This window comes from Nicotiana attenuata, chromosome 3, assembly GCF_001879085.1.
Source record: "Nicotiana attenuata strain UT chromosome 3, NIATTr2, whole genome shotgun sequence".
NCBI classification, from domain to species: Eukaryota; Viridiplantae; Streptophyta; class Magnoliopsida; order Solanales; family Solanaceae; genus Nicotiana; species Nicotiana attenuata.
In genome coordinates, this window is record NC_031991.1 from 11,748,130 (window position 1) to 11,765,610 (window position 17,481).

The following is a 17,481-nucleotide window of genomic DNA, read 5'->3' on the forward strand; positions in this document are numbered from 1 at the left end:
TATAAAGGTACAATTTTCACGTTGCATACGGAAGTTTTGGAAAGTCTTGGTCATTGAAAATATTGTGCTATATTTTTTTAATAAATAGGTGGAATGAACAATTTGTTACTCCCTCCGTTTCAAATCAGACGATGTAATTTCCTTTTTAGTCGGCTCCAAAATAAACGACACACTTTTAAATTTGGAAATAATTCAACTTTAAACTCTTCATTTTATGCTTAATGATGATCTTTTATAACCACACAAATGTTATGGACCCACAAGTTTTTACCCTTTAAGCTTTTAATATCACAAATTTCAAAAAAAAAAACGTATGGAAAAAAAAAAAAACGGGGGTAGGAAAATGTCTTATTTGGGCTTAGTGGTCGCTGTAACAGAATGTGCCAAAGTTAGTTTTTGGGGAAAGAAAGGAGGAGGTGGAGATAGGCCTTAGCCACTATGCACTCACTGCTCTCTGTGTTTGTGGAAGCTAAGCTCCCATAAACTCTTTCTTGTTCTTTCTTTGTTTCTCTTGTTGCTGGTTAAGAATGGCTGGAGCTCTTTTATCTCTTTCTCTGCCTAAGCTCAATGTAACTAAAGCTTCAACTGCAGCTAACACCACAACTAGTTTAGAAGAGAAATTCGGTCGTAAAGGCATAAAATTTTGTGAGTCTGAAGGGACAGTTGAGCTGAGTGTTAGAAATGGAAGCTCAGTGAAGCTACAGATACCCAATGCCCATATAACTTCTTACAAGCCTAAAGTTTATTGGAAAGATGATGGTTTTGAGGAAGTCCTTTATACCCTTCCTCCTTCTTCCTCTTTTTCTTCTAATTCTAGAGGTGGCATTGCTCTGGTAATCAATGAAATCTTGGATCCTAAATTGTCAACAACACCACCCAAAGCTTCTTCTGAGTGGACTGTCACAGATGTTGATTCTGACTCTATTGATGCTCTCCAGGTCAGTTACTACTCAGTTTTCACTACTCTTTCATTCAATTGTTTCTTGACTGAATGATCATCAAAATTACTTAAATGTCCATCATTGCAATATATGTTGGTAGGATAAGAACCATGATATCAATTTAACTTTCTTGAATTTGGAAAAAGCAAACCAAATCTTACCAGTAGCTATGAGAATATGTTGTGTTCAGAAAGTAGCTTTCCCTTTCACAAAGAAATATACTATCTTTCTTGTTTTGCTATTTTTCTTAATTTCTCAAAAAGGGGATGTTGTACGGAAGCCCTAGTCAGAAGGTGCGAGAGGTTAGCCTCAGTGGGTATCAGGAGGGGTAGAGCTAGGCCTAAGAAGTCTTCGGGCGAGGTTATTCGGCGGGACATGGTGTAGCTGGAGTTGACTGAGGACATGGCCCTAGATAAGAGCGTGTGGAGGTCGAGGATTAGGGTAGAAGGCTAGTAGGTAGTCGAGCGTAGCTCTTTGTCTTTCCCAATTCGCTAGCATTAATGTTAGTATGATATCCTTTTATTCATAGATTGCTATTATTACCTGGAGTTTAATTGCTTTCTTGGCTTCAGTATTTTTATCTTGTTGTTATTCCTTCTTCTTGACGTCTCGTTGCCATTACTTTTGTCATCCGTTCTCCGGAGCCGAGCGTCTATCGAAAACAACCTCTCTGTCCTTCTAGGATAGGGGTAAGGCTGCGTACATCCCACCCTCCCCAAACCCCACTTGTGGGAAAATAGTGGGCTTGTTGTTGTTGTTGTTCTCAAAAAGGGGATGCAGCTGCATAACTGTGACAGACACTATGTACTAAAAATTTCAGGTTGAATTGAGCTGCAGCAGAGGGAGTCTTGATATTAACTATGTGGTGTCACTCTATCCACTGAGCATGGCAACAGCAGTTATAGTGAAGAACAATGGCCGCAAGCCTGTCAAGTTAACGAGTGCTATACTAAGCCATTTGAAGTCTAAGACAAGAGGGGGTACAGGAATACAAGGACTCCGCAGCTGCACTTATTGCACACATCCTCCTTTGCCTTCTCCCTTTGAAATTTTATCTCCAGGGGAAGCTATGAAAACTGAGGAGCCTGGTTTATTCTCGTTTGGTTGGGAGCCCGAATTGAAGCCGGGAATATGGTCTGCTCAAGATGTTCCCATCACTGTATTGAAGCACAAGCTCAGTAGACTTTACAGTGTTCCACCAGAAGAAAGAGCAAAAGAATTTTATAATTCAATACCTTCAAAATATGAAACAATTGATCAGGTATATCACATTCAAAACAAAAGACTACTCTCCTAGTGGATAGGTTATCATGCTTGCCGTTTCTGTTATTAATGGCGCGCTTTATAACTCATTGTTTGGTGGGATAACAATGTCCACTTAGTTTGTACTGACGTCTTGGATCTAATTCAACCCAAAAAAGTTGTTATAATTTCAAGATGGAGAGATATCATTTGATCTCTAGGTATTGCCATTTCCAGGACAAATTTCTCATACGTTTTCGCACTAACATGTTTTTTTCCCCAGGGCCGTGAGCTCTTCTTCAGGATAATACGTATGGGGTTTGAAGATATTTACTTATCAAGTCCGGGTTCATTTTCGGACAAGTATGGGAAGGAATACTTTATCTGCACAGGCCCTGCTTCAATGTTGGTTCCTCTTGTTGTGAATCCTGGTGAAGAGTGGAGAGGAGCACAAGTTATTGAGCATGATAATTTATAGTTTGAAACTGGAGTACATATTTTCTTTTTACAAGCTTTATGTACCTCTTCATTTCTTTATCAAGAAACTGTAATATTATGCAATATCAAATGTACTTAGTTGAATATAATTGAAAATTCCCTTTTTGTATCCTCCTCCTAAAGCCTAACTGTAGTTATCAATATTATGCAATATCAAATGTTCATTTCCTTGCTTTTAACAGTTTAATCCTCCAAGCAAATGATTGTTAACAAGCAGAAAATGGTTGAGCTAGAGATACATTCTTTAAACTGCAGCAATTAAAAAGATAAGCTTAGACATGTTAATAGAATAGCAAGTTACATCCATAAATCCTATCCTGAAAAGAGAAAAATGAAAGAGCAAAAGGTAGGACCACCACCCAAAATATCATATAAAAAAGGGAGCATAATCCACACACTGTTTCAAATGTTCAACCTTAGCCAACCAAAAGTTATTGTGAATTATCATATCATGGAACAAGGATAATAAAACTCAGTCGTCTACTAAAACACCTCACCCCATTCTTTCTTCTTCTTCTGGCATGGCTACCATTAACACTTGTCTCCTCTCTCCAAATATAATCTCAGCTTCTCCAATTTCTAGATCAGTGAGCAAATCCATATTTCCTCCTCATCTCTGCAGTCCCCTCCAGTACACTAGCTTAACAAGAAATATTCAATTGCCAGGGGTAGCTTCCATCTCATACCCGCCCATCGACACGGAATACTTGGAAAGTGAGTTCAGTGGACATGGAGTTACCTTCACAGGAGTTAATGACAGCTGTGTTGTCCGCATGGCGTTGGAGAACGGAAGTATAGCTAACTTGATGCTTCCAAGTGGTTTGATCACATCATACAAAGCTCAAATGTGGCATGGAGGCACATTGGAGTTGTTGCATACCACTGTCTCACAAGGACAGAATGGTTCACCAGTCATTGAAGGAGGAGTTTCACTAGCCTGCATTTGCGACAACGATCATGGTCTTTCATGGTCTCCAAGTTCTTGGGCTCTTCATCAAGTTATAGGAGATCCTCAAGAATCTATTCAGGTACCTTTGGATCCTACTATGAGATTAGCTCTCTTTCATTTGTGGTTACACTAACACGTCCGAGTTGGAATTGCAGGTGGAATTGATTTGTACAAGTTCAGATGGAAAGATTGAAGCTAAGTATATGGTTACTTTGCAACAAGATGTTTTAACTTCAGAGATTAAAGTCTTTAATTTAGGTAAGTCACGCCTCCGAATGATGGGTTCAGTTCTTAGCCATCTTACAGTAAGCACACCAGAAGCCAGTTATGCAGTCGGATTGGAAGGTTCAGATTTCTTCAACAAACCTCCATTTTTGGCTAACTTCAGCATCCTTCCTCCTGGCTTTGGGAAGAAAAAGAATCAGGCTTCTAAAAGACTTTGGGATCCTAAATCAATTGGGGGAATATTCTCCAGCTGGGGTACAAATGAGACAATTGCAAGAGAAACAGAACAAGAGTTGGAGGGTGAAGAAACTGACAACTACAAGCATTTGACTGAGGAAATGAGCAAAATTTATCAAAGTGCACCTAGGAACTTCACACTCATTGATCGGGTAAAGTGTCTTTATGGGCATTAAGTCATATAGCTGCTAATTTATTCTTGACATTTGATAATTACTCATGAACAGGGAAGACGAAACTCAGTGGTAGTAGGACGGGACGGGTTCAAAGAAGTGTACATGCTGAGTCCTGGCTCCAGTCATGAAAGTTATGGAAGATATTCATATATATGTGTTGGGCAAGCAGCTTTGCTTCAACCAATAATCATCGAATCGCAGAGTGAATGGAGAGGTAAACAAAGTTTGCATAACCCAAATATGTGAATTTCTGAACCAGCAGATGAACTTATTTTCACACAGAATGGAGCTCTCATTAGTGACTAAACAAGTCAACAGATGGAAGACAACACTATCACAAGACAAACAGATACAATTGGTTTGAAATACCATTTGATTGTTAGAAGGAGAGCTCTGTTTTCCTGTTGCCCATGTTTTCCCTCGTTAACTTGGCTACAACTTGTAGATATAATTTCATTCATCAATTTACTCAACAAGCTATAGAGATCAAATTCATTTTAAATTGACAATGCATGATGAAATGGCAATATCTTTCTCAAAAAACAAGCCTTCAATTAGCTTCATATTAGCATCTGAAAATCAATTCGGATGATAGGATACTAGTTCTGTAACAAAGTACATTAATCCTCAATGAGAAAATTAAGATACTGAAGGTCCTATCTAGCACCCACTGTCTAAGAGTGGGATGTATTACAAAAGACCAACTACATATCTAGGTGGGAATCAGATTGTCGCTTTGGTCTTTCTCCCCTATCCACAACAAAAGTATGAAGGCTGCCAAAAGTACAACTAAGATACCAAAGAACAATATGCGAGCAGAAGCATAGCCTTTGTGGTGAATGACACCTTGCGATTCTGTTCCATTTCGGGCAATGTCGTCTGAAGATACTTGCAAATCCCCATCAGCTTGAGCATTATCTGTTGAAGATACTGATTCTGAGTTTAGATAGCATTGTTTATCATCATTAGATATTGTCCCATCTCTATCCTCGCATCTTTTACGATTGAAGAGGCCATTTTCTTCGGACCTTGCTGGACTGTGTTCACATCTGCACAAGGAAGGGCTCCTAAACCTTCTTGTTTTCCTCTCAGAAAAGTTCACATCATTGGCATCCTGAAGGAGATGAATAAGTTTTCTTGGCGTCGCAAAGATCTTCACACTTTCGACATTAACATGAGAACGTGACCTCTGAAGCACAAAACAAGCAATGTGAACAATACTGTGATATTTTCAACTTCATATCTTGATATTTACTGATAACAAGCCAAACTAGGGGCTCAATTTCAAATAATGCATTTCATAGCAAGCTCGAAGAAATCCAATGCTTCTTTGGAACAAGCACAGTATCATTTAATTTTGTCAAACAAACTGTCATCTGAACTATGATGTTCAAAATTTCATTGTACTATTCAGTTCAAAGACATATAGATGCAATTTTGATATTTCATACATCCAACATAAGAGAAACCATGAAACATCTATTGAACAGCAAAGTATTTAAAGCTAATATGAACTTGATCATTTATTCTTTTAAGTTGTTTTATATTTCCCTTCAGAACTATACCAAGTTTCAACTTACTACTCCCTCCAGCTCATATTATGTGAGACAATTGACTGAGCAAAGAGTTGAGAAGTTCAATTTGAATTGGGTATCTTTTTAATATTCATGGGATAAAATGTTAAAAATTGTACAATTGACAAGTTGTTTGATACAAAATCATCACATCACAGCTTAAATTTGGTCTATTAAATGAATTTCAAAATTTTGAATTATGAAAGTTCATAAAATAAATATTATTAGTGGAATATTGACAAAAATTAGATTATAATTGTTGCAACCCTATCCTTGATAAATTTCCAACCAAAGTTATCCATCAGAAATGTAGCATATGACTAATGCAGAACTATTCCCCGAGTGAAAACGCCACACTTGTTCTGGAAAAGAAAGTACAGAAACCAAAAACAGTTGACATCTTCTAGAATATTTTACAATCTCTATTCAGTTCTTTGCACAGACCATAGTAATCATGTATCAAAAATTTTACTTCTAAGATTGTTCTTTAAGTAGTTTTGTTGCACATCCACTAGAGGGAACCCATTGATTCTGTTTATTCCTTTAATGCGCTCTACATCTCAAATAACCGAATAGTAATTTTCTCTACTTTATAAATGCATGAGGTACTTAACTTTTAACTCCAAAATACTCCCCGCTATTTTCATAAATTATTTGCTGGTTAGAAATAACACTATATAAACTATGCAAAGAACAGTAGGCAACAACATGTTTTACCTGAGGACTGGGAGTAGCACTTCTGACAAAACCATTTCGAGCAGATCCTGGCAAAAATCCAGCAAACACAGCAGTGTTATCTCCAAAATCGTTATGAACCTCAGAGTGTGTGACGCCATTTCCATGGGTGAATTCAGAGAAGATGCCATCCTTTAGAGACACATCTACACCACCATTTCCACTCCTCCTCCAAAGTTTTCGGTTCACACTCCTTCTATCGTTACCCTGATTTATTGAAAGAGGGGAGTCAATGAATGGTTCATAGTCAACAAACGAGTTAACTGTGTGTGATTCTGGTGATGCAGTTAAAGGTGATTGGTCACCGGAGCTCCATATAATGTTCCCTCTACTGTCAAAGTTGGATCCAGTCGTTGAATCCACATCTCTCTCGAATTTTGGACCCTTCTCAGAACATATTTTCTTTGCAGTCTGTAATGCTTCAAATGCAGCCCCTCTAACATAAAGCATCTTATCAGATTGACATTTTTCCATCTCCTCAATAACCATTCTAAGCTCAGAATGTATGCTTCTTTGATCCAAATGCTTCATCAAAGAATTGACCATATGAATGGCAGACAATCTTTTTTGAGAAACTCCTTCACCGCTGCTACTATTTATAATTTGTAATCCAGATTGTATCAACAATCTTGCATAAGCTTCCATGATTAAGCTATTATGTTTGGCTAAAGAAGTGACTAGAGCCATATGAGAATTGGTTTGAGTATGCTTCTCCAAAGCACCGGCAACTCTTTGACAAACCTCATGAACCATCTCATTTGAAGCAACACGCCAATTATCAGAATCCACAAGAGCCTTTAGGCAGAGAGCAGCTCCAGAAGATAAACTCTCCTGACTCCCGAGAAGACAATCTGAGAGGGGCTTAGAGAGGGAGTGTATAATGTATCTCTTCTTTTCCTCGGGTGTAGTTGGGTCCATACCATACCTTGCAATGGCTGGAACAACTTTTGAACAAGCTTGGTGAAGAGCAAAAGAACCGGCACTGCATGTAAGGGTCTTGATAATAGTGCTCATGATGTTATCAATTTGAGGAACAATTTTCGGCCCATGTACACGGGCAAGTACCTCATAGAGTGAAATTGTGTATTCACCGGATGAAGCATTGGATTCTTTAGTTTCAGAAACCTGAGCAAGAAAGAGAGGGATTGCCTTGGAATCTAGCTCTTTCACATATGACTTCAATGCTTTCATTGCACATTTTCTACTCTCAGCATCCTTGTCCAAATTCTCCAGTTGTCTTCTAAGTATTGGGCTTAGACTTCTCCCCATCTCTTACCTGCATCCAAGAAACCATGCTAATATTTAGACAAACCACAAAATCCCGGGAAAAAAAAAGATAGACATTGTTCTTTTTTTTTTTACAAAAAATTACAACAACAAGAACAACAATAGCAACCCAGTGAATCTCACAAGTGGGGTATGGGGAGAGTAGGGTGTACGCAAACCTTACCCCTACTCCGAAAGAGTAGAGAGGCTGTTTCCGAAAGACCCTCGGCACAATAAGATGAAAACGTGACAGTGTAGCAGTAACAACAAAGGAATTCAAAAAGATAACTCCAGCAAATTATTCACTGGCTATACTGAACTTAATCCACCAAATCTTATAGATTTGAACAAACTGAATGCTTCTGCTTAAAAGCCCAATAAAATCATTTTCTAAGAGAAAACAAAAACAAGCGCCCCAATTTGATACCAAGATATCCAAGAAACATACAGGTCTATCCAAATTAAATCTTTTCTATAACAAAACACATAAAACAGAAACACAAACTTAGGTCATCTTGCTCTTAGAGTTAAAAGGAGACTTATAAAAATAAAATCTTCATTCAAGAACTCAAAATAGCCAAATGGGTGACCCAAAAAGAAGCATACCTTCTCTTCAGTCAAAGATGAGTCCTTTCAGATTCTTACTGCAGCAACAAGATCAATATCTCTAACTTTTCTTCTAAAGCAGGAACACTAAGGTATTCTTGAAATGGAAAATAAATCTTGAATACATCTCAGTGATAATATACGAGTAATGACAAGTGTGAACACAGAATTGTATACACGTTAAGTCATTGTAATTGTAATTAAAGAGAAAAAGTAGTAAGGCAATACTACTACTATACTCAAATATATTGCCTTAATTTGGATTTGCTCCGCGTTTTTGGTGGTGCGTTGTCTTAATTAGTTCACCTATCCAAATATATTTTGAGGGGTACCCTTAAATTTTGAATTTTCGACCTTAATTCCCCCGCTGCCCTTCACCCCGCCAGCTGTATTTGAGTTTTCATCTTCAATCAATATTGCTTTGACGAAATTACCCCTCCAAAATAATTATTGTGATATAATGGGCGTTTGGACATAAGAATTGTAAAATTCCAAAAGAAAATTCAAGTGAAAATGGTATTTGAAAATTAGAGTTGTGTTTGGACATTAATATAATTTTGGGTTGTTTTTGAAGTAATTTTGCAAGTGATCTGAGTGAAAATTTTGAAGAACAGTTTTTTGAAATTTTTCAAATTTTCGAAAAATTCTAAAATACATCTTCAAGTGAAAATTGAAAATTTTATGGCCAAACACTGATTTTAAAAAAAAAAGTGAACATCTTTCGGAAAAAAGTGAAAAAATTTCTCAGGAAATGTACAAAAAAATCCAACAATGAAAATGTTTTGTGCCTTAAAAAGTCCAAGGCTAAGGGTTTGGTTAGTGTTATGCCAATGGTGTTAAGAGTACGTGGGAGGTCTTGGGAAAGCTTAATGACCTATAAAACTAGGACAAGCTATCGTTTCTAGTGAAGAAAATCGGGGCTAGATTGATATTTTCACCATTGATTTAGTTCCTTTATAAGTGTTACGTTATTAAATTTTGAAAATAGACTTAAATTTTTACATACATAAAGAACTTTACAATTTTACTTGGTTGTAATGAGTTACAATTTTACTTCATTATCTCTAAAAAGTATATCTTTCTTGTCAAGTTCATATGTAAGTGTTACAATGAATACTGGAAATACAAAAAGAAGACAAGTATTTATCGAGTCATATCAACGACCAAATGTAAGGGGAGACTTTGAGAAAGGGTAATGTAGTATTTTCGGAGTAAGACTTGAAAAGTAATGATAGAGAGCTCAAGTGCTTTTGTTTCCCGCGCGTGAAATATTGAAATAGATTTTGTCTTCTCCTCTTCAGACCAAATGCTTTGGCAGATAACAAAACAAAAAGGCTAATGACAATAGCAGGGAAGGGGCCATCACTCCACTCTTTAAAAGTCTTTCTTCTTCTACTTCCTCTAATTTTTCACCTTTATAATATCAAGAACGATAAATTACAACAATTTTTTAAGTGCTGACCATTTTGGTTTTCGTTAAAAAACGCATTATTAATTAATACTGTAACATCATATTGCATACTTACAAATTTTACTTATTATAGGATCCTATTTTTTATGGATTTATTACATATATGTCACGATTCAAAATTTTGACCATCAGATTGTGATGGGGTCTAATATATGTTTGCTATGCAAGCCAACATTAGTACAATAACCAAAGCAGTATAATAATAAAAGAAGCATTTATAATAATTAAAATGTGAAATAGCATAAAAGAATAATAAGTGTACAACCAACATTGTCTAAGACTATCCCCCAGAAACTGGTGTCATGAGTACATGAGCTACTAGAATACTTCATATAATATCTGAAATGAAATTTAAAGCTATCCGATACAAGATTAACAACAGAAAAGATATGAAGGGGACTCCAGGGTCTGCGATCGTGAAGCAACACTACCTTAAGTCTCCTAGGAGAAGAAGGTCCGAGCAATCACCTCTGAACGCCGCTGGGACCAACACCGGAACCTGCACAAGAAGTACAGAAGTGTAATATGAGTACAACCGATCCCATGTACTTAGTAAGTATCGAGTACCAATCCTGTTGAACCAAAGCCTCAGGCAATGCAGCTTCCGGATGCAACTCTATGACCTGAGTACTCAGATCTTCGTCTGCGGGCACAATCTGATACCGTCCTAATTGTCTCAAGACCCTCTGTGGGGCGTATGGCTGAATACTCCTTACACCCATTATCCTCAGGTAGCCTTTGGTTGCAGTCATGTATATAGCCTCCGTCTTTGGGAGCCATCCTATGGACCACTCAATTTGACTTGCTTTGAGAGCTTTCAAATGCGACACCCATGCTTCAAACCCTTCCGGCACATTGTAATCCTTGACCCTCTCTTCATAACTGGTGATGAAGTTATTTGGACTCGATCCATAGCTCATGAATCTGGGGTGGTGGCGAAGATGCTCAATCATCCACATTTGTAGGAGGATATTACAACCTTCGAAAAAGTGGGCCCCGGCTTTGCACGAAGTCAAGGCACGATAAATATCCGCCAATATCAACGGGACAAGTGTATGATCTTTCATTTGTGCAATTCTAGCCATACGAATATCCACTGTTCCCTTATTGTTTGGAAAGACCATTGTCCCCAAAAATGCCACGATAAATGCAAACCGGCGATGAAGCTGCCAAAGACCCTTATTTTGTTTGTTGCACAACCCCTTTTCATGTGCTTCAAAACCAGAAGAGTGTCCAAACCTAAAGTATAAAAAGTGGAAAGCACAACACCCTTCGCTTACACGGTTCTTGCTTGTCTGTTTACTGATATTCAGGAGGTCAAAAAACTTGTACACCGACGGAGCCCTGGGAAATATGAGTTGTTGCTTCCTCAAATCTCGTCCAAACTTAATGTACCCGGCTATCTCCTCCAAAGTAGGGGTAATCTCAAAATCTGAGAAGCAAAAAATATTACGAGCAGGGTCCCAGAAAGTTATCATGGCCTTGATCAGATCGTCTCGTGGTTTGACCTCCCAAACGTCTATAAGAGCGCCTAATTGTTGTCTTACCATTTCTGACCTTCCTGATCCAAATCATTCCACCACATGCGCAAGTGTACCCGAGCCTGCTCCCTGACCACTTTCGGTGGATCCTGGATAATATTCATTTTGTTCCTGTAGAAAGGCTGGGTTAGGGTTGACTCTAATGGACCTTTTGAAAGAAAGTTTTCTAGTAAAAGACTATGATCCCTTCTTTGATATGCCAATTTTAGCCACAAGGCTAGTTTTGCAAATATGGCCCCTTCATAATTCCGTGCGAACTTTGAGGCCGGGGCAGGCTTATTTTGTGACAGCTCTCAACTTCGCCCATTCGATTACGAGGATAGCCCTTCGACAATGAGAAAAATATTCTAAGGCTATCCCGGTAAGAATGGCTCACAACATCATCGACACTGAATTGACTTATTTTGACTGACTGCATTTATTTGACTCCCTCGCTTTTTTTTTTCTCTTTTTTTTCAAAATAAGGCCGGACCTTATGTAGGTTGCCTACGTATCCCATGTCCGATGGGAATCAGACCCGCGTAGTTCGGCTAATTTTTTTTTAAAAAAAAAAATTCGGCAGAGTTTTGGGGTATTTTTCCAGCACTGGTTTTTTTTTTAAAACCGGGTTTTCTTCTTTTACGTCACTCTTGGTCTTTCTCCTCTTTTTTTTTTCTCTTCTTATTCTTGATTTTCCCCACTCTTCTTTTTATTTAGCCAGTCAGCACGTAGCAAAACAAATGAATGTTCACATAATACGTAGGATGCATCATGATGGCCTGTTATTTTGGGGTACACCTGTCCTAGACGGACCCAACCCCTGTGTTGAGTCCCCTAAGTCAAAGATGCACGTGATGCAGATAAGCGCTCCTACTAGGGATCAGGCATGAGGCTGTGTTTTTCTAAGTTTCAAACACCTGGGGTTTTGGTCTAGACTTGGGGTACCCGAGCGGACAACTGGGGCCGAGGAGGGGGCGACGTACCGGGAGCACTGAAGTCTGCCCGGCCTTGTCGCTTGCCCAGCCTCACTCTATTTGGTATATTTTTCTAGAAAAAGTGGGCTACGCGAACGTATGCACCATTTTATTAAAGAAATGCAAAGGGTGGCGCAAAAAGACAATTATATACAATTCAACAATATTAAAGCGGTAAACAGATAGCAGTTGGCACAAAGGTTCACGAAATACAACAAATATCAATAAAAATAGGCCAAGTAAAAATCATGAAATATGTTCGAATTCTTGAACCCTGAACCAGAGATTCTGGGTTCGATCCCCAGCAGAGTCGCCAGAGTTGTCACACCTCCTTTTTTCCTACTATACCCCCGAAAGAGGGTATAGGTAAAGGGAGTTATTTCCAACTTGAAGTGACAGTCGAAACGGGATTATTTAATTAAAAATCAGAGTCGCCACTTGGGAGATTTATGGTGTCCCAAGTCACCGGTTTTAATCCCGAATCGAGGAAAAGAATGACTCTGTATACAGTCTGCGAATCAGAAATCCGGGTAAGGAATTTTGTTAACCCGGGAGAAGGTGTTAGGCATTCCCGAGTTCCGTGGTTCGAGCACGGTCGCTTTGATCCTACTTGGCTTATGAAATTATCTAATTACTGATTTTAGAACCTATGTGCGTTTACTTCTTTCACCGCTTTTAATTTGAAAATTATCTTGAGACGGGTTACGCGTACGTATACCCGCCCGTTTGATGCGTCAAATATCATGTCACGCGAACGTGTCCACAATCAATGACGCTTAATTATTATTAAGAAAAGTTTGGGCCGAAGTTGCGCGAACGCATACTCCGGTTTTGTTTTTAGAAGTGTAGTTGTGTTACGCGGACGTATACGCAACCACACTTGGTATTTTCAAACGGCCTTAAAGGATATTCTATGAAATATTATTTTTATCTAGCCTACAAAATTACTAAAAAGCCATATGTGATTTTGATGAACTTACATGAACTAAAAAAAAATTTAAAAGCTTGTAACCTATTTTATTATTAAGAAAAGATTGAGCGAAGTTGCGCGAACGCATACTCCGAATTAATTTAGGATCATGGTCATGTTACGCGAATGTATACGCAACCACAATCATGTTTTAATCGGCCCTAAAGGCTTTACGAATATTAATCATTTTTTAATATCTAGGTTATAAAGTTAATACGAGGGCCATTCTATATGCTAATGGTCATTAGGGCACGCCTTGGTTTCAGTCCGGAAAGTCTAATTAAAGGGGGGAAATTACCAAAAGCTTTTGGGCCAAAATCGAACTACTTTTAAAGGGTGAGTTAGTAACAAGAAAGAACGGACGCATGAACGCGAGGATAGGCCGCTGATTTCCAATTCAAGCCCAATGGTGGGCCCAAATTCTTAAGAAAGACTGGGCATCAGAGAAAAGCAAAACTCCAAATCCACCAATACTTGTTTTAATTCCAGCAAAACTGACATTGCACTTTGGCTGTTACATTCACCCAGCAAGATAGAATCACACGACACTATGATCTGATTAACTAAATCTTCACGATTAACCCTGTCATTACTTAAAATTACATCATGCTATTAACGTGAGCATCAAAATATTCTGGACATGTTCATGTGTATCACAAGCTATTGCAATCGAAATTGAGGCAGATGAACAAAACTCCCATATCGTCTTTGAGCTAATAAATTCAACACCAACCCCACAAACCTTGAATTGATTTTGTACCCAGGAAACTTAGACAAGACTAATAAGCAATTAAACTATCTTAATCATGAGCTTACGACCGTATTTCGAAACATCACCCATTCTGGGCAACACGAGCACACCAGCAACAAATTACACATGCTATTTTGTCTTGATATTTGCAAGACTATCACTAAAGCAATGTAAACCCAGCATGCATACCAAAGCTAGAGAAAAACAAGAACTAAACCACATGCCATCGTCTAAACCTCTATCCACATCATCTTACAACTCCAAAAAACAACCAAAAAAAAACAACTTGCCTTTAATCAAACTAGAAAGTAATTACGACAGAAGAAGTAAATAGAAGCTATAAACACCAACACGTAAAGTGACAAAGAATGAAATCACAACAGGAGCTACAGATATGCTTTTGAACTTTTAGAATTTTCATTTCTACTCCTCACATTGATCTTCGCATGAGGCAATATACAGAAATGTACCTGGCGAATGAAATGGACAAAGAAATGTGAGAGATCAGTAGAGTAGCGGCAGAGATGGATCAGCAATAGAACAGCCCAGAAACGATCAGGAAAACCCAAATTAAATCGAATTCGAAACCACACAATGCCAATAGAACCCCAGCAATCACAATCCACCCAAGGATGAACCCAAAAAAAAACTGGAATACCAAACAGGTTCAGCTCATTTTAGACCTCAGCTATTCAGGACTTATTTCAGAATGGAATTTTCAGGAAGTTTTCAATGGAACAATGAAATTTTCTTTAGTTTTCAGCCGCCTTTGATGTGTTTTTTTTTGAATTTTCAGCTCTTCATTCTTTTGATGAAACAGTAATTTCTACAGCCTTTTTTTTGGATTTTTCAGCCTTTAAAACCTTGCCCTCCAAGGCAAGAAATGGTGCCTTTATAGGCAAACAATTAGGGCAGCCTCTGCAGGTTTTATTTTGCATTTTAGTCCCTTTTAAATTCTTGTTTTTAGCTTAGAAATCCCTTACTTATTGACTTGCTACCCAAGTCACACCATTATAATTCTGAAATTCCAATTAGAACCCCTTCTAGGTGCTTCTAGTGGCTTCTGATTTCTGTTATGAAAAAGATTCCCTAGCATGAATTACCCAATTCACACCTTGTTTACCTTGTTCTTACCCCGAAGACCAACCTAGATCCTTTTGACCCAATCGCCCAGCCCAAGTCTGGCTTGAAAAGCAAGACCACACGACCCTTTTTTTGGGCTTTCAATTTGACAGAAAACCAATCCAATCCAGCAACTCCTAAAAATCCAACCCAAAACTCAAACCAACAGACATTGTAGACCAAACCAAATTTCGAGCTGAAAGCAGAAACAAAAAGAAGAACAAGAACTACCTAATACTAAGCACGGGAATTAAACGAACGTAGTTAGCATGCTTCTACTTTAATTACCAGCAAAAATTGATGCAAACAAACAAACATTGACCAAGAACAGAAAAGACACATGGTGGAATGAAGAATCAAAAGAACGGGGAAAAGAGAAGACGAGGGTACCTATTCAACAACTGAGAATGGACGAGGCTTGAAGGCACTCGGACTCGTCGATTTTAAGCCGAAATTGGTCTCAATCGTGCGTTCTTGCCAAGAACAGACGAGCAAGGCTAGTCTCGGCTCAAAATCTCGTGACAAAACTGGGCAGATCGCTTCCTCTTCTCCCCTTTTCAAATCTGGACTAATCTCTGTTTGGGTGACGATTTGAAAGATTATGGGGCAGATTGAAGGTCATGGGTGAAAGTGGGTTGTAGAGCCGGAATTTTGGGGGAAGAATGGAGCCCTGTAACAATGGTGAAACTGGTGTGCTAGGGCGTTAAGAACAAGAGGTGAGAACGATGAATACGATGAAGGAGAAGGGTGAAACTGATCTGAGTCTCTGAGATAGATTCGGACATATTAGTGTAAATGGGGGGAGTGATCTGGGCCATCAGATCTAATGAACGGAGGGTTGTGATTAAATTAAAAACAAGAGAGCCTGAAACGACACCGTTTGGGCATCAAAACGCATTAGCTGGGTTGGACCCGGGTTTGGGCGAATTGGGGCGGGTCTTTGAGGTTCTGGGCCTGGTAATTGGCTTGTTTTTGGCCCAAAATTGGGTCTCTTAACAAGAAGACCAACTCTTTTCATTTTCTCTTATATTTTTTTTTCAACAAATTAAAAAAAATTAAAACCTAAATCAAATCTTAAACCCAAATTATCCTACCCAATTAATTAAACTCTAATTAATAATTAACACAATTCGTTAAATACCACATTAAAGGGAAACCAACAAAATTCAAAGCTAAAAATTAAGCAATGAAAAAATAAATCAATTTTTGTGATTTTTCTATTTTTTTTTTTGTAAAACCCTGATTACTAATTAATCTAAAATAATAAAATTAAATCCTAAATGCACATGCAACACATTTTTTGTATTTTTCACTAATTAAATTGCACAAACAAAAATGCAAACAATTAACAGAAAATGCCACAAAAATCCACAAAATTGCAAACACTGAAAGAAATTATTTTGTTTTGAATTTATGGATGTAATTCATATAGGGCAAAAATTACGTGCTCACAAGTATCGAGCCTAACCTCGACGAAATAGTAATTAATGAGGCTATGACAAGACACCCACTATAAATCGGTACGAGTAATAAGCAGGAAAAAAATAACGAAATAGGGAAACGAATAACGACATGATAACCGGAATAAAAAGTAAATGACAGAGGGCCCTAGAATGCATCACCTTACAGTCTTACAGCACAACACGTGTCACGACCCAAACTCCCACCACAGAGGTCGTGATGGCACCTAGTGTAAGGCCCCGGAAAATTTTGCTAAGTAATTTAGGATTTTGAGGTGCCATGTAGGCTAATTATAATATTTTATGTGCTATAAATATGATATAAATGAATTGGATATGGTGAATTAGTGTATACGTCATGTAATAAGTAATGTGGGGTCCAAGGAGAGGCCTAAGTCTAAGTCAAATCGAAAAATTTCATAATTGTCTAAAATTCCAAATGAGTTTGCACAAATCCATACTTTGAACGATCATATCTAAACACATATAAGATTTTATGTGATGGACAACCTGTCATATGAAAGGTCTTCGAGTCTAGTTTCTAACGCTTCAAACCGTTCATCATTTGGACATTCCTACATAAAGTTATGATCAAATTACCAAAGGCTAGAAAAATGCGATCATGTGTCAGTTCTGCAATCGCAAAAACCATTATGCGGTCCGCATAATTGATCTGCGACCGCATATCTGGTCGCAAACTGGACCAGTGTAGCCCAGTTTTGGGCACCAGTTTTGCGATGCATTTTGCGACCCGCATTCTTGTT

The 17,481-nt window shown here is 38.1% G+C and overlaps 3 protein-coding genes across 3 annotated transcripts; 2 read left to right on the plus strand and 1 right to left on the minus strand.

The window, feature by feature from the left end:
• On the plus strand, nt 381-2,795 carry LOC109223319 (photosynthetic NDH subunit of subcomplex B 2, chloroplastic). The gene is made up of 3 exons (XM_019387580.1): nt 381-938; nt 1,762-2,202; nt 2,467-2,795. Exons 1-3 carry the CDS (start codon nt 528-530, stop codon nt 2,659-2,661), a joined length of 1,047 nt encoding a protein of 348 aa, XP_019243125.1. The 5' UTR covers nt 381-527; the 3' UTR covers nt 2,662-2,795.
• LOC109223318 (protein NDH-DEPENDENT CYCLIC ELECTRON FLOW 5) lies at nt 3,093-4,759 on the plus strand. Its single transcript, XM_019387579.1, has 3 exons — nt 3,093-3,709; nt 3,786-4,244; nt 4,320-4,759. The coding sequence occupies exons 1-3, from the start codon at nt 3,203-3,205 to the stop codon at nt 4,512-4,514; spliced, it is 1,161 nt and encodes a 386-aa protein (XP_019243124.1). The 5' UTR covers nt 3,093-3,202; the 3' UTR covers nt 4,515-4,759.
• On the minus strand, nt 4,798-8,725 carry LOC109223317. The gene is made up of 3 exons (XM_019387578.1): nt 8,450-8,725; nt 6,560-7,853; nt 4,798-5,457 (listed from the first exon to the last, which is right to left on the minus strand). Exons 2-3 carry the CDS (start codon nt 7,844-7,846, stop codon nt 4,981-4,983), a joined length of 1,764 nt encoding a protein of 587 aa, XP_019243123.1. The 5' UTR covers nt 7,847-7,853; nt 8,450-8,725; the 3' UTR covers nt 4,798-4,980.